Source organism: Oculina patagonica, chromosome 2 (genome assembly GCF_052425735.1).
Source record: "Oculina patagonica isolate OP01 chromosome 2, crgOcupat, whole genome shotgun sequence".
NCBI classification, from domain to species: domain Eukaryota; kingdom Metazoa; phylum Cnidaria; class Anthozoa; order Scleractinia; family Oculinidae; genus Oculina; species Oculina patagonica.
In genome coordinates, this window is record NC_135759.1 from 36059922 (window position 1) to 36083686 (window position 23765).

At 37.3% G+C, this 23765-nt stretch overlaps 1 protein-coding gene and 1 long non-coding RNA gene across 2 annotated transcripts; one reads left to right on the top strand and one right to left on the bottom strand.

Annotated features, from left to right (window-relative positions):
- Positions 1-231: 231 nt before the first annotated feature.
- Positions 232-5863, bottom strand: LOC144644428 (uncharacterized). Its single transcript, XR_013569111.1, has 3 exons — positions 5257-5863; positions 2111-2158; positions 232-1039 (listed from the first exon to the last, which is right to left on the bottom strand). It is a non-coding gene; the product is annotated as an uncharacterized LOC144644428 (long non-coding RNA).
- A 5592-nt stretch (positions 5864-11455) lies between these two features.
- On the top strand, positions 11456-18785 carry LOC144644471 (uncharacterized). The gene is made up of 5 exons (XM_078503967.1): positions 11456-11473; positions 13543-13627; positions 14852-15223; positions 17136-17518; positions 18653-18785. Exons 2-4 carry the CDS (start codon positions 13561-13563, stop codon positions 17498-17500), a joined length of 804 nt encoding a protein of 267 aa, XP_078360093.1. The 5' UTR covers positions 11456-11473; positions 13543-13560; the 3' UTR covers positions 17501-17518; positions 18653-18785.
- The last annotated feature ends 4980 nt before the right edge of the window (positions 18786-23765 follow it).

Sequence of the window (23765 nt, forward strand, 5' to 3'; positions counted from 1 at the left end):
TACAAAATATGATGCATTCCATTGTCAAAAGTTGTGATAAAAGACATCATATTAGAATTGTACAAATTAAATTGCCAATTTTGTGATCAAAGCAGCTTATTATTTGCCTTTTATTAATTAACATGGGGTTAGAAAATAACCATACCTTGGAATGCACAACTAAAAACACCACTGGAAAACAAGGTGACGTATTTTAAAATTTTATTTACCTGACAAACCCATTTTCCCTCCTTTATAGCAAATGACTCAGTGTCTCACCTTTCGACTTACAGCGAGGAGCCCAAAAAGGTGACCACTTTTAATGTATTCATATTCTTTCTTGCAGGTTTTATCCAATCAGAAGCTCGTCACAGCTTCTCATTGGAAAACTACTGCATGAAAGAATGTGAATTAATTAAAAGTGGTCACAAATGTGGGCTCCTCGCTGTAAATCACACTTTAATCAACGATATCAATTTCGGCGTTCAATTACTTGGATATCTTTTGGACTCACAATTTTACTAAATAGACATTTTTGGCTTTGTCAGTGTAAATTGCCATTTCAAACCACATGATGCTGCCCAGAGAACTTGGTATTTTTTTAAAAAAAAAAAAACAAGTAAAAAGAAAAACTAAAACTATCTGAATACCAAGAGCATTTGTTTGAATTTGAAAAAAGTGATTCTCAAGAGTGATGCACATAGTCTGAAAAGGGACAACAAACAAACAAAGCCCAAAAGGTCTATTCTCAGTTCTTTGTCTGGAATTTTTAACATACTGACTTGCTTAACTGGAACGTCCTCGCCTTAGTATGCATTGCATACCGGTTATTATATTGTGTTGTCAGAGATCCCTTAAGAAATACGTACATGGATGAGCCTTATCTGGCTCTATTTCATTAACTTTAAAATTACACCTGACCACATAAATTGTATTTCACACAGAGTACATAAGTATTAGTTGTACATGCAATGAAGAAATAATATATTCTGATTGTTCATTTATCTCTCTCTCTGTGTGTCTGCAACTCTCTGTGGAAATTCTGCTACTCGTGTTAACCCTGAAAAAGGGAAAATAACAGATACCATTTTGTTGATGATCATTGACATCAAATGAATATTTATAATTTTAATTGAATTTATTCAGAACATTATACAGATACATAAAAAAGAGAGTTATTTTTCCAATTTTTGCATGGGCCAGGGAATGTGTTGGGGGATACATGTATGTTTAGAACCAAAAAGTCCTTTCAGAGTGAGTGTGTCAGCAAAACCTTTTTTTACCTATTGAAGACACTAATAGTGCTATCAAAAAGACCCGACACATGGCGAGGCTTTGATGAATGTTTTGGGGTGTGAAACACCGGCTTAATTCAAGAGTTCCCTACAAAATGATGTGTCTTTTGAGACTCTTATAATTATTTATCTCTGACAGGTGCTGTTGAAAGTACTGTGATTAAGTCCAGGAAAGCTTACATATTCTCCCTAAAACTTTTATCAGGGATGTAGCTAAGAAAACACTTAGCCAGTTCATCAACAAGCCCAGCTGGCTTTTCTGGCCTAAACAGCTCTAAAATTTTACTAAGTCTTTGTGTTCACGTAAAATTTCAGCTGAGTTTAAGTTCTATTTCTACATTTGCCTGGTACCACAACAAGACAATTTATGTTAAGTTAGGGCTTGAGCTTATTAGCTATTAAGGTTTAATTAAGGTATTAACAAAAGGAATTCAAACACAACAGGTCAATTTGCACTTCTCCCACAAAATCATTACAAGTATTCCGGTATTTTGTCGGGTCAGGTAGCAGATCTTGTTGGTTCTTTGCCCTCATACCCCTCCTCCACGGTGGGGGAGGGGTGCATTGTATGAACAACGAAAACATTTTACTTGAACAATAAAAACATTTTATGTACATGTACTGTTACATATAAATTGTGTATATTAAATTCCTCAATTGAACAAGGATTTTAGGGAAATATACAATGAAAACTTACCAAGGGGTTAAAACGCATACCATTTTTCACACCCAAAAGTTTTACACTTGAAAAACAAGTTTCATGCACTAATGTGTCATGGAGCTTCTTTAATATCTAGCTAAAGAAAGGTATAAGCTGACACTTATGTAATGATTACCTGCATCACCAATTTCACTAACTGCACCCCTTGACTGTTTTCCCTGCACTGAAAACAAAATTTATACATATCAAAAACCTGTAAAATTCTTAACTTGCATCCTGGCAAAAAGTATGGAAATCCTAACAGCAAGTTTTAGAAAGACAACAGATTTACCAAAATAAATGATAACTTCAAACTGCATCTTACACCCTCCATAAATACTTCTCACTGAAATTGACCTCAAAAAACTTGTTGTACATGTAAATAAATAATACATGTATGTATTATTTACTTTTAATTATATAATCCTCGAGTCATCGCAGACAGGCCCATTTTGAACTTATTTTTTTCACGATCAAAAACTAATCCTACTTCTCTTGTAGAAAAAAAATTGGCAAAAATATTTGATTTAGTCACTGCTTTAAGTTGGAAAACTTTGAAAGGCTTAAAGAATTGTACGAGTCATGTGCAACCTTCCAGAAAGCAATGCTCATAGCCACAGGGCTAAAAAAGTACCCTCTGATTATCTGGGGCAAGTAGATTTTTCTGTCAAGCAATTAATTTTTCGTGCCTGTTTGCGTAATTTAGGTTAAAAGGCCCAGGCAAGTCGTCTACATGTAAATTATACAGTCACAAGTTTACTAAGAAACATAATCATGCACAGTCCTAGGCAAGCAAAATTTGAGAGCTGCTTGTTAACCACAGGGCAATCTGGAATTTATTTTTTTCCAAGCCCTTATCCTACATTATAACTTCAGGATCAGCTTGGTTGTTATAACTTAAGAAAATTTCATGATCTTTCGCATAACATTTTAGAATCTGTGCTATATTCTTTTATGTACCATATTTATTCGATTAAACGCCACGGCGTTTATTTAATTTTTCGTGATTCGAGTGCGGCGTTTATTAGAGGAAAGCGTTTATACGAGGGCGGCGTTCATTTAAAATTCAATTTATTTCTTGTAAACAATAGTATGGTAACTGAACATTTAAATTTAAAAAAAAAAACAGAAACATGTTTTAGTGCATGCCTGAAAAGTCAATTTCAATACCTTAAAACCTTGTTACAATCAAGAAAAATATTTTTTTTGGCCTGCTCAAGCTTGATTATTACTGCATTTGCTTTCCGAGTCTGTTATTCGAATGAATGCTGCATCATCATGATGCAGCGTTTATTTGAGGGCGACGTTTATTAATATTTCTGTTCTAATATGTACATGTAGCGCTCATTCGAGGGAGGCGTTTAATCGATTAAATACGGTAAGTTATAAAAATATGAAAAAACTAATCAATTTATTCTGAGAAAGGCTGTAAAATCAGATAAGAAATACAAAACTTTCACAAAACGTTTTCACTCATAACATTCATATGATAAAAATATAAAAACTAAAATAAGGAAGACTACGCAAAGTTCTCAGTGAAAAATAACAGAGGTCATGGAGAAACTATATTTCGCTAAGACTCTCAGCTAGCAATGTCCCCTATACAGTATGGGGCCCAGTTCTCGGCCACTTTGTGTTCAACGCGTTTTTTCACGCCTCAGTTGAATTAAAACAAAAAGTTATTTACATCCAGCGATAGATTTACATTTGCGATAGACTGATTCTTGTGCTCTAATTAACAATTAGACTACGAGCCCGAGTTTTCTATGAGCAAATAGTCAACGAGGCGCAGCCGAGTTGACTATCGCTCATAGAAAACGAGGGCGAGTAGTCTAATTGTTTTAGTAGAAACTTTAAAGGATTGCAGTCCAAAACCTACAATATTGTGCACTTTGAAGACAAAAATCAAGAAAATTTACCGCTAAAAGAGCTTCTCTCGCGCGCGACTGTTTTCTATCGGCGAATAGAAATCAGTGGGAGAACCAATCAGATTCGCGGATTTCCAATAGAACACAGCTGAGTTTCTACTAAGTATCGTTAGTTTGATCCTTCAACACGCTATAGAAAGCTCACACGTCGAGTTTACGCGGAGGTAGGTTAATTTGTTATCCCGAAATCTTGTTTGTTTACGGCTCCTTGAAATTCTTGGATGCAGTTAAATTCGTATTTTATCCGAAAGCCCCAACCAAAAGAGCTAATTTTTTTGCATGTGAAACGTAAAATAATTCAGCTTTCTGCTTAAGTTAACTTTTCGTTGATTCTTTGTATTTTGTTGGTCTTAATTTACTTCGGAATTTTTCCGTGCGACTTTTGCGTATTTGCCAGTTCTCGGCCACCCTGCTCGCTATCACAGCTTAGCGCTTGGTTTTTAATATAATTTCATCTACTGCAGCCAGAATAAAAGAAAGAAATGTTTTAAAAATAAAGTTCAATTAAATCTCTAAGTTTTGAGCTAACTCTTGTCTTGTTTATTATTTCTACAACACCTAACTCTTTCAAGACCCTTCCACTGCAAAGTAAACCATCTAAATGCATTGGTCACACAACACAATTCTGCGGTTTTGCAAGAACCTGCAAAAAGCCTCATAAAAATAATTTGCGATCGATATAACATAAATAAGTTTACAGAGTGATTTTATGACTGTGAAAATTAATTGAGCCTTTTTATACGGAAATTACGCATAAGCTTTTTGGTGGCCGAGAACTGGGCCGCGTGCCCGAGAACTGGGCCCACAAAAGGAGATTTTATTTTTATTATTGTTCGGAATAATTAATTATTAACCGGTCGATAGCTTTACACCAAAAAGCTGAATAATGTAGAAAGCTCTGGGAGAAATTTCAAGTTTCTTTGGTTATTCTGAGAAAAGAAATACTAGTTTACGTCTATAGTGGCCGAGAACTGGGCCCCATACTGTATTGCATCTAACTCGACCACATTCTTACAAATTTTCATGTAAATTTTGTTCTCTACTTGTTCTGTACTCTTTCCAACGTTTAAAAGTGGTGTGTTCTTCCTACTTCGGTGATTTAACTACAGAATAAACAAATTAACGCGGATAGGAAAAACCAGAAGTAAGGTATGCTTTGAATACAACTCGTGTTTAAGACAAAACGAATTTCAGTTCATTAAGTCTATGTCCTCGTTTGACATACCGGTACACGACTGAGAGCTAGAACCCAGCTTCGTTTAAAAATGATGTACAGTGTATTAGGTTGAATGCTGGTTAATCTAAATACCAAAGACTTTTCTAATCTGTTAAAAAATGAACATCAATAGCTCACCTTGTTTTCGTAAAGGAATGTTGTCTTTGACCGTCTTTGCTTCAAACTCACCAAGAAGCTTGGAAGATTTTCCATTTCGATCGGCCACAATCTTTACTCCTCTACTAACTATGGTTGTCATCGCGGGTGAAACGAGGAATATATCCAGAAATAATGTATCTGTAATAAACTGTCTTTAAAACTGAGTTCTTCGTGTGCTTTTCAATCGAGGAGTCTTCATGCTTAGTAGTGAACTCATGCGTACGCTTGGTAAATCGGCATGCTGTGAGATTGTTTCCTGACTTTTCACACAGCGGACTTCCTCAAGTTAGTCTCCCCTTCATGTAATTCTAACATTGTCAACAAGAGCTAAGAATGATTTTTTTTTCCTCGCGTTTAAAACTTCCTACTATATAAAGCTTAGCTGAGTAGAAATCGTTTTTAAAAAACTTTTTTGCTAAGGCCTTGATAGTAATGATTTTTCCCGCCAAAAGACGCGGGTTGCCACCGGAGCCTAGCTCGTTCCCAGGCCTAATCCGTGCGTACGGACGTACGTACGCGACAACCAAAATTTCTCGGTTCGATAGGATACCATTTGCCCTGTCTGTTCCCTTGTACCCGCATGTTACCAATGGAGCTACGCTACGCGCCTTCGGCGCGTGGAGCTCCGCTATAAATCGGCCACGCCCGATTAATTATATATTTTTGTGTTATTCAAGCGTTCGACTTTTTGTACATTAAAAGCCATTACGTCAGTCACGCAATGTTTTTTGCAGCAAGCTTCTGCTTTTGAAAACGGCTGGTAGCCAAAGAACTTTTCGGCCAGATCCCACTTTGAAGATATTTTCCATTTAGCAAGAATTGTGTCCATTTTGTCCATGCATTTTCATCCATGTACCGTTGGCCCGACAAAGTTGTCTGTCACAGACGAATTGAATGTTTGCACAACAAAAACAACCTTATTTTAGTTCTTGATGTAAAAACTTTACTCGCACACTTTTCAAGAGCTCAGAAAACAAAATGGAAATGTAAAGTAATTATATAATAATTTCTACAAGCTAGAATGGAGTTTTTAAAAGGATCGGTAAAGCCATCGAGTGAAATAATTGACGGCAAAATGAAAACTTGCCCTTTGGCGCGGATATTTAATTAAATTTTACCACGGCATGTTAATTTCACGGCTTTTTAAGTATTCAAAATTTTACAGTAATGCCATTCAAATGTTTCTTGGCCTCATCTTGAATCTTTTTTTCTTTTTTCACATTTAGTTGGGATTTTAGGATTTTAAAACGAACAGCATCTGTTAGGCGTGATCTAATGCATGCCCTTTTTTAGTCTTTTTTTATTTTCTTTTGTAATTTTGTTTTAAAGATTTTTGGTTATTGTTGATATTTAAATGAATAGTTTTATTCGTTTTCAAGGTTTTGAAACGAACAGCATCTATTAGATTTAAGACACACCGTGTGGTGTTATCTGCATGATACGCGTGATCTAATGCATGCTAGCCTTTTTTTATTATCTTTATTTGAAATTGTGTTTTGAAGAATTTTTTTCTTGATATTTAGGTGATTTGCTTTGTTGAACCAGTAGCGAATACTGTATTTTTCTGTTTACTCCGCTCTTTTTAGCGAGAAGTTTATGTTTTTTTGTTTTTCATTCAAGGGTTCTGAGTTTCAGTCGGAACCGATCGGCGATGGAGAAATTATCTGCAATTAATCACGCAAGTTAGAACTGGCGTTTGCGTGACTGCATCCTAAAATGCAGCAGATAGGCAGGCTTTTCGATCAAAAAATCAACTTGACTTAAAGAGCTCATGTGTTTGAAAGCTTAAAAGCTTTCTAATTTTTTCTAATTTCTTTTTTTTTTTTTGGTATAATACAATTTTTTAAAAACAATAAACGCGTCTTTGTTTTTAACGAATTCTTTCTAATTGTTTGTTTGTTTTGCACGGAGATCATTTGTAAATGCCATTCAACTGGTTTGAGTTCATTTATTCAAGATTATGAACACACCAAACGTTTTCAACCTAATCAGTCATTTATCCAGGCATGTTGATAAAAGCAGCTAATGTGATGAAGGACATTTTGACACACTACTACAACTCACGGAAACTGAATAACTTATGCAAACCTCGGATTTGTGTGTCACAGTTACTCACCCACAAACTGCTGCTCGGCTGGCGCCACCACCAAAGTGCTGAGGAGGGCAGGGGAGAAGTGTGAGGAGTAGAATGTGTGATAGGAGAGAGTAGAGTCAAAGCCTGCAGCGGATGGGGGAATGGAGGGGAGTGTAAGGGGAGATTCGAAGGTGAATGGCTAAGAAAAGGGGGAAACAGGGGGAGGTGGGGGGTTGAATAAAAATCTATGCTTGATTGTATCGCGCAACCTTTGACTTTTTTTCATGGTTCTCTTTTTAGAAGCAGTTCAAAATTTTATGTTCAAAGATTTGAAGTGCAAAATAATAACAATAATAATAATAATAATAATAATTAATAATAATATTTATATAGCGCTATTCAGCTAATCTGCCATTATTCAAAGATAAAAACTAAAATCTAAAAATACCGAGGTTATTCAGTATTCAGAACAAAATAAAAATTTGAAAGACTAAGCAGGAATTTGTCCAAGCATGGACAAACAACCACAGAATCGTGTGTTACTTAATTAAATGGTATTTTAAAAGTTTTTGCTGTACTTGCCTTATCAAGTAGTTAAACATTAACCGCCCGGTTTTAAGCTTTAATCTTTAAGCTTCTTGTTAGACTTCTGAAACCGAAACTTAACAAACAGAGTGACTCGCTCCGCGCGAAATTATTTGTTTAGATATTTTTAGGTATTTTAATGTTCTTATTCTTGTCGTCGTATTCGCTTGCTTTACGTTTTTAATTATATCTTTTACAACTATGCATGCCATTCACACAAAGTTATTTTTAGCCATTTTTAGCTTCTTTATCAGTTCTTATCGTCTATTGTTTGTATGTACATATTTTAGCGCTTTTACTATATTTACATTATTCTAACACCTAACTTGAAAATGACCGTCGAACGGTCGAAACGTCGTTCTAATTTTTTAGCATTCAATTTTATTATACAATCAACTTCCAAAAACTTGTTGATTCGAATTTGTCATCTTACAAAGATTTTGTATTATCGTCTCAATTTTGGTGCAATATTAACAAATAAAATAACTCTTACGTTTCCATTGAATGTTTCCCACAATGCTTGCTGATAAGTAATACCGTTCATCTAAATATGCGTGTAATCTTTATAGCTAAACCCTCCTTATATTTTCCAAAATATTTCCCACCTTTTTGCAGTCTTAGCAGCGTGCACTGTGTCCGTAATCGATTTGTGACAATGCATAACTTGGCAGATCGGACGATCCTGCTTCACGGTGCTTTTTAGGTAGTTTTTCAGCAGCAGCAGCAGCAGAAGCGTTTCTTTATGTCGGTATTCCACCCTCTCCATTTATATTAGTTGTCGGAGGGCAGAAAATGTACGCTTCTGAAGCACCCCACCAACTGTCCACCTGCGTCGCCGCCTGTGATTAATGTATACAGTCGAAGCTCTCTTAACGGACACTCTCGTAAGCGGACAGCTCTACTTACGGCCACCTGGTTTGAAACCCCAGTTTTAACTCCCATACAAACTCTGTATTTTTACATTCTCGTAAGCGGACATTCCCGTAAGCGGCCGCGGACACTTTCAGAGATAACGAGATAGACTTTTTCTTTGTTTTTTAACTCCCGTAAGCGGACACCCCAAAGAAAATCCTATTAAAAACCTCTGTATCTTGTTCTTACCAATCAACTTTACATCGCCGTTCGTCACAATGATTTTACAGTAATTACAGTAACATATTTCAGTGTTTGTTTTGTCGTCATCCACGTCCGGTTACATTTCGAAACACCACTTACACTTACGGCAAGCTCCTGTAAGCGGCCATTTATCCCTTACACCTCTAGTGGCCGCTTATGAGAACCATTCTCGTAAGCGGCCAGCTCCAGTTACGGACACTTTTTTCGCGTCCCGAGGGTGTCCGCTTACGAGAGCTTCGCCTGTAGTATGTAGTTGCCTCCACGAGAAATTTCGAAATTAGGTTGTTCGAGACCGCATTTCGTGCGATTTGTATAAGAAAACGGCCTGTTCGAGAAAGTGCGCCACACGTGAAAATTACAAAAAAGACCGATTTGTTCACAAGTACAATTAATCCCTAATTGTTTCGAGAATAAAATACGAGCTTCTGAATCAAGTGTAGACTCATTGTTGTTAGATTTAACAATTCCCTTGTAGCTTTCCACTCTATATTTCCTTCTTTTTTTGACGTATGATCCATCTAAACAGTAATTTAGATCAAGGCTTATGAGACTGAAAGGTCTTGAAACAGTGACAAAATCGGGAACTTAAATACATTTCTATACACCTTTTTCCTTAATTTGCAAAAATTAATAAGCGCGAAATACAGCTCTCAAATGTGTGCGAACTTTATTAGTAAAAATAAGTTAACAACTGGTACCAGTGATTTGCCTTTCTTACTTCAGGAATACTTTTAAAATCAAAGACTTTAATTATGAAGTCAACCTGCTAGATCAACCTATTCAAGTACAATCAAGCGTTCAGGACCGCCCTTGCAGGGAGTCGATTAGGTGGCTAGCCACCCCGTAGCTCCACCAAAGAAATATAAACAAGCACTTTAAAATATAAAATAACGACAATGACGATGAAAAAGGTGTGAAAACTGTGGATAACTTTAACTAAAATGAAATAGATTTGAAAAAATCATCCACGCTTCCCGTCCATATAAAAAAACCTGGGGCTAATTAACAAATCGACCACATTTTTCCATGGTCTACACTCTTATAGACCATAGAAATGACGTCAGAAAATGTTCAAAACTCAAGTGGAACCAGAAAGAATAACAATTTTAATTATCTTTTCCTCTCTCGTTGAGTGTGTGCCTATCGCTTGAAGCGAGCAAGATTATTTTTCTTTCTGAAGATCTTGTTAGCGCTCGTTCACTAAACATCGACAGTCCGCTGCCAGTTCGCTAGCGCCGTTCTTCTCAGTTAGACCAAAACTTCAAAAGCCTGGTTAATTTTCTTTCGACAGATCACCTAAGTAGAAGTCCAATCCTGAATTCCGAAAACAAATACGCACTTGATTCAAACAAAACGAGACGAAATTCGCTTTTATTCATGGAGACCAAACTTACACATCTTTTAACCCGCGCGTGTGCGTGGCGTGATCTGACGTTACTTTCATTACTCTCATCGACCATAATTTTTGACCAATCAGTGCGCGAGAATTCTCTCGGTTATGGTATAAAATAAAATAGTAAACAGCCACCCACCTTTGAAATCTCCTGGATCCGCCCCTGCCTTGGAACACCCTATCCGCCGCTTACACAAATTGTGCCACATGTTCACATTACCTGAGGTAAGAATAACAAATGAACACTATATTCCTTGCAAGGAATACATAATTTACGCACAGTTTGAACACTAGATATCAGAAACATCCGGCGAATTTGAAGCGAACTCAAAAGGTTAGTAGTCTTTATTTTACACTATCTTTACGAAATTTCCTTAGCTTGTGATACCAATAAATTGAAATAGAGATTGGAGGTAGAGGTTTTACTCGCCTTATTATTCAAATTCTGTATATATTGAAAAACGTTGTTTTATTTGAATACTATATGTAACTGGAAATCGGTGTATCAAGACGTAGATTTTTTTATTTACTTATGGTTTCTTCATTTAAAAGTCCTTGGCTATAGTAATTTATATTAAACGCGTTCCTCTACTCGTGTTCCTAAAGGAACGACCAGACGGTTACTCAAAATAGTTGGTGGGAGAGACATGTGATTTGAAGTAAGAAAAAAAATAAAATAAATTAAAGCCATAGGCTGAGGAGCTAGGCCGAGAAGCCGGCACACTTTACCACATAGCTAATGGCATTCAGCTGCTTTTCTAAATCTCAAAAGAACATCAGTTTCCTATAAGACAAAGGAAAACCATCTTCTTGTTTGTCTAGAATATAGCATTAAAAATGTTTTTTAATAGCACAGAACTCGGTAGTCACAAAGTGCGCAACATCGGCACGTAGAGTAAAGGTTTAGCGTTTGATTTTTTCTTTGGCGACTTTTTCATAAATGAACAAAGATACTACTTCAATTATATTTCTAGATCTCCGACTACCAAAAGAGTCTGAAAGGCTGAAAGACGACAAACATTCTGCTTGTAGGTGAAATTAAATATTTACGTATTTAAGTGTGGTCGGATGGTTTCAACTGCAATCAAAATATTAATGCGAACATTTCAGAGAGGGTTTTTCAAAATCGCTGCTACTCTTAATTTAAAAAGAACAAAAATAAAAGCGTTCGGTTTTCAATTCGTGGCTAAAAAAATATTCTCTTACTTCTAAGGGATTTTAGAGTCCGGTTTGTTTCCAAGATAATTTCCAATCAATTCCGCGCGCGCGATTCAAGGCAAAATGATTGCGTACATGACTTCAGAGAAAAGCAACGAATTTTAATGTTTCTGTTATTGACAATGGCTCTCCACCAAAGAGTGCGCAGAAATGTCTACAGTTTTTGTAAAATAAAATAATCTCAGTCATAAGCAAGATAAATGAAGAAACAGAAAACTTTTAAAACAAAACTGGGCTTTGGTATTATAGGGTTTTTTTATGTTTTTAACATTTCCTCGAAGACATTATCTTATTTCATAGTTACTTTGAAAAATTTAAGGACGACTAAATTTATGCATGCATGCAAACACACTTTCCTGAGTTCAAGAGAAGTTCAGAAGAAAAGCATTTCTCTTTTTTGGCGACGGCTGAAAACTTTTTGCTTTGAGTCACAAAATTATCGCATAGTTTATTTTAACTCGAACACAAGCACCGTGGCTTGAGAAGTGTTTATTATAAAGATTTTCGAGATTAAAATTTGGTCAATTTGCGAGCTGGGTCAAGAACACCGATGTTGTCATTTCGCATTTTTATTTAATTAATTAATTTATTTATTGAGATAAGGAATTATAGTAGAAACAAACTACAGTTGAGATCTTTTCTGTCCAACAGCTGTTTATGTGCGAAAAATGACAGAAAACGATTTTCCACTTAATTCTGCCACCAAATCAAGATTTGTGTTCGGTTTTACCCGATCGTTACTACTGAAATTTTTCCGGTCTGATAAAAGTCCACGAAATAACGCTTTCACAAATTGAAACCTGCACTGATAGCTTCTTTATACTTAAGCAATATTTTTTGAGACAAAACTGGCCAAACAATCTAGAAGTCTTTTAAGGTGAAACATGGCCGGGAAATTTCGCTAGCTTATGCTGCAGCAAAGCTCGAAGTTTAGTAAGGGCTTGGGAAATTGATTTATTGAGGTTTAGAAAGGCAAGGAGTTAATTTTGGTATGTCTGTCTGGATTAGCTAGGAGATCTACAGCGATAGGCGTAACGCAGTCTGGGGTGACTTTTTCATAGCTAAATGCTAATGAGTATGCAAGAAGGATAATGCAATATTCATACCACAGGTGATGTTGGCATGTGGAATAATTTGTGCACGCTAGTGGATAGGTTGTTTCAAGAGGAGTCCTTGGCATTAAACGCTTGATTTTTTGAAAGTAATATTGATATAATAAATGCAAATCACAGGTACCAGTCGTTAAACGCTGGCTAAGTTAACAGCCACCATAACAAAAGCGCTTAAAAAAGGGAACTGTCAGCCTCATAAATACCCGCGGGCCACCTTAAGAAATCTTTGCTTTAGATCGTGTTTACAGAAACACGTCTATCTCTTTTGATCTGGCTTTTCATCCTTAAATGAAAAAAAGAAAGTAATCAAAGTTTACTATCCAAAATATATAATTTTGCGCAATTTGTTAGCTTCCGATACCCAAACCGCCAACTAAGTATGGATGGGAGGGAGGGAGGAATGGAGGGAGGAAGGGAAGGGAGGCAGGCAGAAAGGAAGGAATGGAGGGAGGGAGGGAGAGAGGAAGGAAGGAATGAAACCTTTGTTATTCGACTTATCGATTTATCGTTGAGCAGAAGTCTCATTTACAGTAATTATATGATTGAAACTTCTTCACAAATTAAATTACTAAGAAAACACTATTAAATATTCACTGATATCCGTTTCTAGAGGATCACAGTTTTCCTCGAACTTCGCCCTCGGAAAACTGTTCGCTTCTCGGAACAGTTAAATGTCCGCCGACAAATATCAGTACGTATATATATTTTTGTGCCAAATGGAGGTTATCGTTTTTAATGACATCCATATGCGGGTTTTTTTTTGACAGAATTCTGTACACACAAGAATGAAGAGCATCCTTTTTGGTTTCGTCTTGGTTTTGTTGCAAGCTTCCTGCGTCCCTGCTGTCGAAGGTAAGTTATCATGAAAGTTGAGAGACGTCACAAATTTTAATGTCAGCTGAACAAAGCATGCCTGATCCCCCGGTAATCATCATTTTTTTAGACTCAGACTGTACTTGTTCATCGCTACGTGCTGCATAAACGTTCCCTCAATACAACTGCAACCTAAAAATCACAGCATGTTTCTTTCGTTTTTAATATGTTTATAGCCTTGATTGGTTTGCTTTGGCACACACAAAACTCAAACCTACCTATGGAGTCTTTAATAACAGCAATTATCAAAATATTTAGCCAACTAGGTTCTACGGGCCTCGTTGGCTAGCTACACTCTTTTTCTATAAGAACGTTTAATTTTCGGCAAAGGCTGAACGTTTAAAATTTTAAAAACAAAGTGGCATTGCAGTAAATTCATATTATATGTACATGTTCACGTCAGAAAAGAGTGATGACAATGTTGGTTACAGGTCAGGAATTGAATAGAGATTTATTCATTTGCTATACAAATTTGTCACTCACAAAAAATAGGAAAAATTAAAATTCCATATTTCAGCCTTGGACACGCCTTTTTTCAGCCTCGCCGTTCTTATAAAAAAGTTCTTATGACAAAGCGTGTTGTTATCACAAGTGATAATTCGTGCAATAATAATTTCGCGCCCATTTACAAATCATGCAAGAAAAGAGCTGAAACAAAATCACTTTTACACTAAAAGACTGCATCATAAGGTTCTATTTAGAGAGGAAATAGCACATACATTCAAAACCATTTTGGTTTTCTTAGTTTGTAATTTCAACACATGCAGAGATCATTTCATTTATAACATTCTAATCCTCGATTAAAATTTTGAAATGACAACAAAGGAAATGAGTTCACCCTGATTAAGCCCTCTCTTTGGGTACCCACGGTCTTCGTTTTCTTCGCAATTTTTTTTTGCAAATCTTCGTTTTATTCGTTTTTTCTTGAAATGTGGTCAAAAGTCCAAATTCAGAAATTACAGATATTTTCTGTAATGTTTACGAGTGTTCAATTTGATCACGCGAATTTTGGTCAATTTCAGATCTTCGCTTCAATCTTGAGATCTTCGTTTTTTCCGCGGTGATCCTCGCGTCTTCGATTTCTTCAGAAATACCCATAGAGAGGCTCCTGATTCATTGCAAGCAAACTTTATGTTATCGCATGGTTAAAAATATTAATAAAAGTACTTGAATGTCATTTCTTCTGAAATTTTGTATATCCAGTTGACACTAGAGTCATAGCACTCAGGAACGACAACAAGTATTATCCTGGTGTGGTTCAGCAGTATGACCGCGACCGTAGTGTGACAACTGTAAGATTCGACGATCAGCCAACTACGGCCACCTACCAAGGCAGCGCTATGTCGGAGGTTATTATTGATAGAGCGACCCGGTTTCTTCATAAAGGAGCCCACGTTATTGCCAAGAAGAATGACCAAGCGTCTCACTGGAACATTGGCTTTGTAACTGGGGTAGTAGGTAGCGGGACAGCACGGCGGTTTAGAGTGCTTATAGATGGCGACGCGGGACCGAAAATTTACAGCAATAGCCAACTTCGACACCTTCCTAATCCTATTCCTGACTCTGTACAAACAGGTAACTTTTACTCAGTTGGTTACTCTGTTACCATAATTTTTCTATTTTGCATTGAGAAGAAATAAAACCTCTCCGGCAGAGAAGAAAGCACTTTGGGTTTATATAACAATAGAGCTGATGTTCGCGAGCATGAATATGTTTTTGGCCAAATTTATCTGAGAGGGGAAAAAACATATTTACGCCCAAGAACATCAACTCTTTTACTATTATAATAATTTCAGAGGGCATTTAGAAAAGGAATCAAAACAGTAAGCAATATCTTGAAAACTGGTTGCGAGTCGGCGTTTGACTGAAAGGCAAGTTTAAAAGTTTACAAAACTCGGCAAAAAACCGCAAAATCACTCAAAACAATCTTTGCTTAAAAAGGAAATTACAGAATTCTGTCGACAGCAAAGAAATAGTCGTCATTTAGAAGGATTAAAATTAATTGCGCTGTAACTGAACTGGTAGTTTAGCAATATGCATGAACTGAGCGAGTTTCGCTCGACGAAGACAAACTTACATTCACTTTTCCTCTTGAATTCTTCTTCGAGAAGACTGAGAATTTGCTTCCCTGCTAAGTTTTTTAGCCATTTTGTCGTTATAAAGCTCATGAACAGTTTGCAGTTGTGCCTAGAATCAAATCAAATTAACGGAGCTTAAAATGCTGCCAGGCAGCAAGAAAACGGCGCGAACAGTTGAATGGTTTTCAGTTCTGATTGGCTGGCTTCATTATTTTTTGTTTGTGATTGGTCCATAGTAGCTGGCTAAAATATATTTTCTCTATCTTGGCCCGCAAAATACGCCACAATGCCCGATGAAATTATTAGTATTAAAAATTCCAAAACTATTATTTCACCGTGAAAACGGCCTTGACGCAAGCGTAAGTTCAAGCACAAGATCAAAATTTTTCCTTTTCTTATGCTTAATTGCGCTTGTGTTCGCGTTACACCTAATTGCAATTAAATAACATTATCATGTGAAAAGGAAAAAATGAAAAAAGCCAAATAAGAATTTTAAAATAAGCTTCATCATCATAGCTGGTTTCATTCACAGGAAACTCAAGAGTTTATATCTATACACATATTAATCGTGTGAGACTGTTTCTTAGCGCAAATTTCAAACATGTCGTTTTAATGCCTAATCAATTCCTATTTGTCTTTTTCCATTTTGCTTTTTTCTGACTACGTTTGTGCAATTTAGTGTATGCCGTGTGAAAACGAAACACCGCGTAAGCACACTTACGACGTCTGGCCGTGTCTGCCCAATTAAAACACTCGTTCAAGATTCCCCTGCGTCTGAGCATTTGAACCTTGTAACTAGTAAACACACAGGCGGCCCCAAGCTCACGATGAGAGACGTTTAAATAAATAATGACTCTCGCCTGGTGGCATGTATATCTTAATATAATGATATTTTGACAATAAAATCAACTTTCCTCAAAGTCTTGCTTTTTTCTTATGTCTGCTGCTCATCTGAGGCCTTTTAGGCGAGTTATGCCATTTCGGGTTTTCACTGCTAAGAAGAAGTAAAGCTAAAAAGTTGATTTTATTGTCAAAATATGATTATATTAAACTATAAATTTGAAAGCGTTTTTCCCATACAAACCTTTATAAACTTCAAACCGTTGTAACACAACACCTCCATATGCCACCAGGCGAGAGTCACTTTTCGCGTATTTTAGCGATTATTATGTTATTATTACAAACTTCTCTCATCGTGAGCTTGGGCTGCCTGTGGTAAACATCGAGTTCTTATGCTTGTGTTTATATATGCTTACGTCGACGTTCGTTTTCACTTGGTACAAACTACTTATTATGCTTGCGCTTATACATGTGCTCACGCTTCTGCTTGCGTCGCTAATAAAAACCAGGCTTAAAGGGAGATCTGGGACTGTCAATTAAACGGTCCTTCGTCTTGTTTATGTCAACAGTTGGAGCCCGTGTGATTGCCCGGGGCCCAAGGGTAATCGGTGATTCTTACTACAGAGGCTTCGTCGTCGATGCCGAGGGCTCCTCCTTGTCCATCAGACTTGATAACGGTAATACCGTTGACCACGCTAAGTCTGACACTGCAGCTGTAATTCGCGACGAGCTTCCTTCCCCAACTGCACTTACCGACGACAGGCATGTTATTGCTGCTTTACAACCAGACGGTGATGAGTATGTCCCTGCAGTCATCAGAGCCCGAAGAAGTTCTAGCAAGCCGAAGTTTATAGTTAGGTTTGATAACCACGAGGGTGAACCCGAGTCGGAGATAAGAAATTACTACCATATCAGGCTTGTTCCTGGCCAGTGAAAGCCTCTGTAGAAACAGGTATAATTATGTATATTAAAAAAGCTATCTGCCAAAGAGAAAATGAATCCCCAGGTTCTAGACAAGAAAAAGGCAGCAAAACAATTAAAAGGTTTGTATGGGAAAATAAACAAGCACCCAACAGGCACAACCTGCGAATATCTATACAATAGAATGCTTTCTGTCTCGGACCTATGGGCTGATAGTTGCCGTGCCCGAGGAGAATGATGTTATATTCAATATTATGCGAGATTTACTTCGCAGATTACGCGGGATGACCGCTTCCTTTTTTCCTTTATCGTAGTCGCAAATCTGCATGTTGATTGATGGATTGCAGACGGTTCTCGTATCGCGCAGAGTTACGTGTTTGTTTCCCGTAAAAACATTGTTACTGAACTGATTACGCCCGTATTAAAATTCAAGGGACTATATCACGGGGATTTCGCAGATTTTTTATCTAAACTGTTCTGAAATAAGTGGTAGGCAACTTTACCCATGAGAAGCATTATCTTTGAATATTTAACTGAATATATAAGCTTTATTTGGGGATAGAAATCAAACTTCGGCTATAAATATTGATTTTTTTGTAGGCGCGCGGAAACAACTTGAAAATGTTAGCTAACGTTTTTAAATTGCAATCCATTACCATCCGAGCCATCCGCAGCCAACTACTATGATGAAATTCGCATCTTTCCTTTCGTAGTCGTTTAAGTTTTATCGGTCTCTGCAGAAAAATGACCTGACATAAAATTGGGTTGAGTAGATGACGTCATCAGTCCCCTAATTTGAATATTTAACTCTTTTTTAAGCTGAAATAACTCCAGAACTAAAAAAGATATTTGAAAACGGAAAACGGCAGTTTATATCATTCGTTAGATACTCTATGAATCGTCTAAAAAAGCATGGGGTGAAAATTTGATCATGCGACAATTTGGAACTGGAAGCAATATTGACCTGCGTTCGAGTCAGAGCCGGGAACTTATACAATCAGCTATCTAAAGCCTCGATGTACTTCTCGTTAGAGCACATTGCACGGCTTAGCAATAGAAAGATCACAGAAAAAAATATTTTATATTTCTGATTTTCTAAAAACACTAGTATCATTGCAATTTCTTCTCTAAAAATTTGATTTTTCATGTGTTTATCCTTTGGCAGGAAGATGCAAAGTTGTCCCAAAGCAGCCTTTCCAGGACTGGTGAAACTTAAAATGCCCTTTTTTGTGATTCAGTTGTAATTGCATCAGCTGTTTAGGCGGCAGAAAACGTATCTAATAAAGTAAGCGCTTGGGCAATTATATCTTGTATTCTTCTTTATCTAATTAAATAGTTGGGTGATGTCACTACAGAGGCAGTACTGTTCATCGGAATTTGAAAGATAGATAAACGTTTATTGTTTATCTCACGATGGAGTCACTGATCTACTGCTCCACAAAAAGCAAAAAGACCAACAGTCGATTGATAACAAAGTGAACCTACAGAGGAACAAACCTAGTCCAAACGTCGTGATCAACACCTCAAAGTGACTCTAACGTGAAACAAACGAATACTAAACGTTTTCATTATTGAATGTCAAATGACATTTCACGACTTAGGGACACTCGCTTTTTTAGGGAAGCTCGTTTTTACCAAAAGAATGTCTTATTTCAACACCAACGTTCCTTAAAAAGTATCAGCACATGCACACTACGACATGTCCCTTCATGTGTCAGAATCTTAAAGGCACGCAGAAAATACTGATTAAAGCAACGAAAGAAACATTCCAACATTAAGAGGCTGTCTCTTTAAAAACGGTCTGGTCGATCTGGCTTAAAAAAATAAGTTTTGCAAGACTTTCATGTACTTATACTACTTATACTAAAACCACAATCTGCTAGATCGGATCATTTATTTTTTCGGGTTTTGAAGGATTTTCGGTTTACCCGAACGTGCGCCTGTAATAGTTAATGTCAAAGTTTAAATTTACCACAACTTTCAAAATAAATTAAGCAAAAACTAATAACTTCTGTACCAAAAAACACCACAGCCAGTTAAGTTATGTCTTTTCAATAACTCAGCGTTTTTAAAAATGGAAGCGTGTTTCGCGTGTTTTATCAGGGTGTGTGGTATAGGCTTCCATAATGTCTTGCTGCTGGCTTGATTCGGGCTCGGTGTTCATAAAAGTTGACTTAACAGTGGTCGTTACGAGCGCTCCTTCGGGTGAACCAAAAAAAATGATCCAATCAAGCGGATTGTGGTTTTAGTATAAGTAAATGAAATTCTTGCAACACGCAAAAATTAGCAAAATCTATTTTTAAAATTAAACCAGATTGACCAGACCGCTTTTACAGAGCCAGCCTCTGATGTATCCACTGGTGTAAACTTGGTTGAAAGGGAGATACTGTGATTTGAAGGAATTTTTACGAAATGATGTCTCTTACTCGCTTTCTTTGCGTCTTCATTCAGCTGAAAGTGCATGCCCACAATTTTAGCGCCTTTTTATACAGTTAACTACTACATTTGCGCTTGTTAGACCTGACAAGGTTACAGCCAACTTGCGCTCGTAGTTTATTTCGATTTATTAGTTCATTAGTATGATGATCGTGGTTTTAGTATAAGTAAATGAAATTCTTGCAACATACAAGAAATCTTTTTTTTAAAGCCAGATCGACCAGACCGCTTTTACAGAGTCAGCCTCCACTGGGGTAAACTTGGTTGAAAGGGAGATACTGTGATTTAAAGGAATATTTACGAAATAATTTCTCTTACTCGCTTTCTTTGCGTCTTCATTCAGCTGAAAGTGCAGGCCCACAATTTTAGCGCCTTTTCATACAGTTAACTACTGCATTTGCGCTTGTTGGACCTGACAAAATTATAACCAACTTGCGCTCGTAGTTTATTAGTTCATTTGTTTGCATGGTACAAAAAATGTGACGAAAAACATTTTTCTTCTGTATATACTATTTAATTTTTCCCAAAAACCTTTTTCACTCTATACCAAATGACACTTTTAAAATTGCTGATTATACTTTTAATCCCTAAGGAGCAAACATTTAGTAAGCTAAGCATTACGTCATTCGCCAGTACCGAAACGAATCCCAGTATCCTTCCACCAGTAAATTCATTATCAAAAAAATTGATTTTTTCCTTAACACCATATTTGCTATAATCATGCCACTGCAAACTCTTACTGATCAATTAATCGAACGTTAACCAATAGACAAACGGTTTAGGGGCGATTCCAAGAATTTTTGAATAGCGGGAGAGAGGGGGTCGCATTTTTGATCCTAGCCTGCGTAGCTGGCGGTTTGCTGTTGAAACCTTTTTGCAGGAAATTACTTCATCTTCACACCTCTCCTACCCTCCCCTCTCAAGTTGCAGTTGTACGTCATAATCCTGATTTAACGTCAGTTTCCTTAGTCTTCGTAGCAGGCGTATTATGCTGTGGGGGAGAGTCAGAATTCCTTGAAAAAACGGAGAAGGGTTTCGCGCCTTGAGAACCTAGTGCACCCAAAGCTGCGGACCAAATTCGAAGCCGAAACACAGCAGTGGCTGGCCTGGGACAAGTAGAGTGGCCGCACGCAAGGGCTTTTAAAGCTGGAATGTGAAGGCAGCCGGATGATTGCGCTCTGCCCGAAGTGTTACTATGTCGACGAAGAAGGGACGGAAAAAAAAGTTCAGCACAAAGGGGGTGTCAAAAAAACAGAACGAAATCACGTGAGCGCGATTCAAGGCCGCGTTAGAAGGCAGCAAAGACATGGCAACAAACAGAGGCTTCCGCATAAACGACGGGCGAGTGGTTACCTATGGCAGCAGAAGCTGGGGCTGAGCGCCTATTACGATAAACGCTGGGTGCTGCCGGACGGCATCCACACCGAACCAATTGATTATCACCTTTAGCTGACATTGACCGGCGGAAGGGTGGTATCAGGTGGAACGACAACCAGCTCCTCGCGCACGAAGTTGCGCTTGGAACTTACAGGATGGATGAATTGGATTACCTGCAACTTTTAAAAACCCATTAGTAATTTGTAAGTCGAAGTTTGTTAATAATTAATCAGTTAGACTTGGTTGATTCTACAGTAAGAAAGTCGGTTTTCCTAAGAATATAAATCATATACGTTTTTAAACTTACGATTTTCAAAATCGATAGCCTCGTGTTATTCCCTGTGCGGGTTAATTGTTTGAATAATGAAATTCTGTAAGACCTTACCGCCTTGGTTATAATTAATTTGGCACAGATACCTTGGGCCTTTTTTCATTAGTCCCTTTTGAGAAATACCTGAATTTTAATCGTATGACCTTGGTGGTGAGCGATTATCAAAACGACAGAAAGTCGTAATGGACATTAGAAAAAGTTGGATCACCTGCAATTATTTTTAAAAACCCATTAAGTGAAAAAATTGTAAATAAATTAATAATTACGTAATTACAGACTTTGCTGATTTTATAGCAAGAAAGCCGTTTTTTTCCTTAGAACATAAAGAAAATTTACCGTTAGTTCACTACGAAGTCAGTATAATTTTCTGTTGAGAATATAATAAGATAAGTAACGGACATTCTCAGTGATTGGTAGAGAAGCTCGGCTTATGACGATATATTTAGCACGCCACGCCAATAAGTCTTTTACAGTTACTGAATGAAACGTTGGCTTATTGAAGAGAAATCATACCACTAAAGTCCTGGATATACAAAGCATTTGAAACTTTTGAAAATATCTACAAAGGATTTGGAGCCAAAAGTTCTTTCAGAAAATGGTTGAGATTCAAGGCATTAAGGCATTATTATTATTATTATTAAAACTATAAATTGAACGCAATGGTTTTGTGGATGAGCAGCAATGGCAAACTATCTGTGTTCTCCAGCGGCCTCTTTGCAACTTTTTGTTAGTCAACATTTCACAAGAGCCTCCTATAAAATGTTTGTGGTTGGACGAAAATTTTGAGAAACAGAAACTAAGCAAAGAGGGTCTTTTAAACTTTAAACTCAGGGGCGGATCCAGGATTTCAAAAGGGGGGGTGGATGGCAGGATATTTTAGTTAATATTCTACTACCACGGGTGTTATCAGTTGGTCAGTGCCGGATTTGCTAAAAATTGCGTGACATTGCCCCTTTAAATTGGATTAGCTACCTGTTGATGTTTTTTGTCATTACCCGTGTGAAATTTTTAAATGAACTTGCATTTCGGACCGAGGAAACGAAGTTTATAAAATATTTATTGAAGGCAAGTGCGCGTAAAAAGGACCAGTGTACGAGGTTCAATGCATGGCTTTTGTAAACAGTTTGGCAGTTGGCTTGATTAATAGGGACGTGAATCCAAACACCAAATGTTTTATTTCTACGAGAAAATTGAGGCAGCTTTTTTCCGTAAAGCCTAAAATCACGGCACATGATTAAACACAACAAAAATCAACTTCGTATTTACATGATTATCCGGCTCGAAATTTGCATGTAATTACCTTAACCGGGCCAGCCCAGTTTTCAAGACCGCCAAAATACTTCAAGCGGCCCTTTTCCACCAAAACTGACATCGTTCTGGTCTCGCGCGGCTCATCGCGCCAGCCAGCTCCGAGCTTGCTGCGTTTCATGTAACACCGGGATAAAAGTAATCTCGGCAAACTGGAGCCTGGCCCATTTAAAGGGACGCACTGTCACGGGGATTTTTCTGCTTTTCAATAAAAAGTACTAAAATTGGCGAAGTTCTCTCGCTCGTACACGCATGCGCCTTGAACATCAAGATGAAGATATAAAGTAAATTGTTGTTGAAGGGAAGGGGGGCATTATTAGGTTTAATATTAGCTGTTATTTTCAGTCCACAAGGGCAGAACTTGAAAAAGTCAGGCTAACTTTTTCAAGTTGAGATCTAAAGTTCCTGATTGCATCACAATTATATCACTTAGAGCAGTTTTCAATTGAGTGTCGTAAAACCAAAACCAAAGTAATTACTCTGGCCAATCACAAAGGACATAGACAATCCAGTGAACCAATCAAAACACGAAGCAAATACACGTAGCTGGTACGAAGCGCGGGAAAACTTGCGCGAGCGAGTCACGATTGGTTTTGGTTTTAGTTCTGATTGGCTGAGAAAGTGAGCGTAGTAATGCAAAACCAAAGCAAACGCAATTTACTTTTGACTGACTCAAGTGAAAACCGCTCTATTTGTACCTTCAGTACATAGGTTTCCATACGTCTTTAGGCTCTTGAATTTTTGAAGTGAAGCTCTTGACAGTGTCTGTTTAATCAAAATCACCATCTTATTATTGTCTGACTCGTGCTCTTCTTCACCCTGTTTT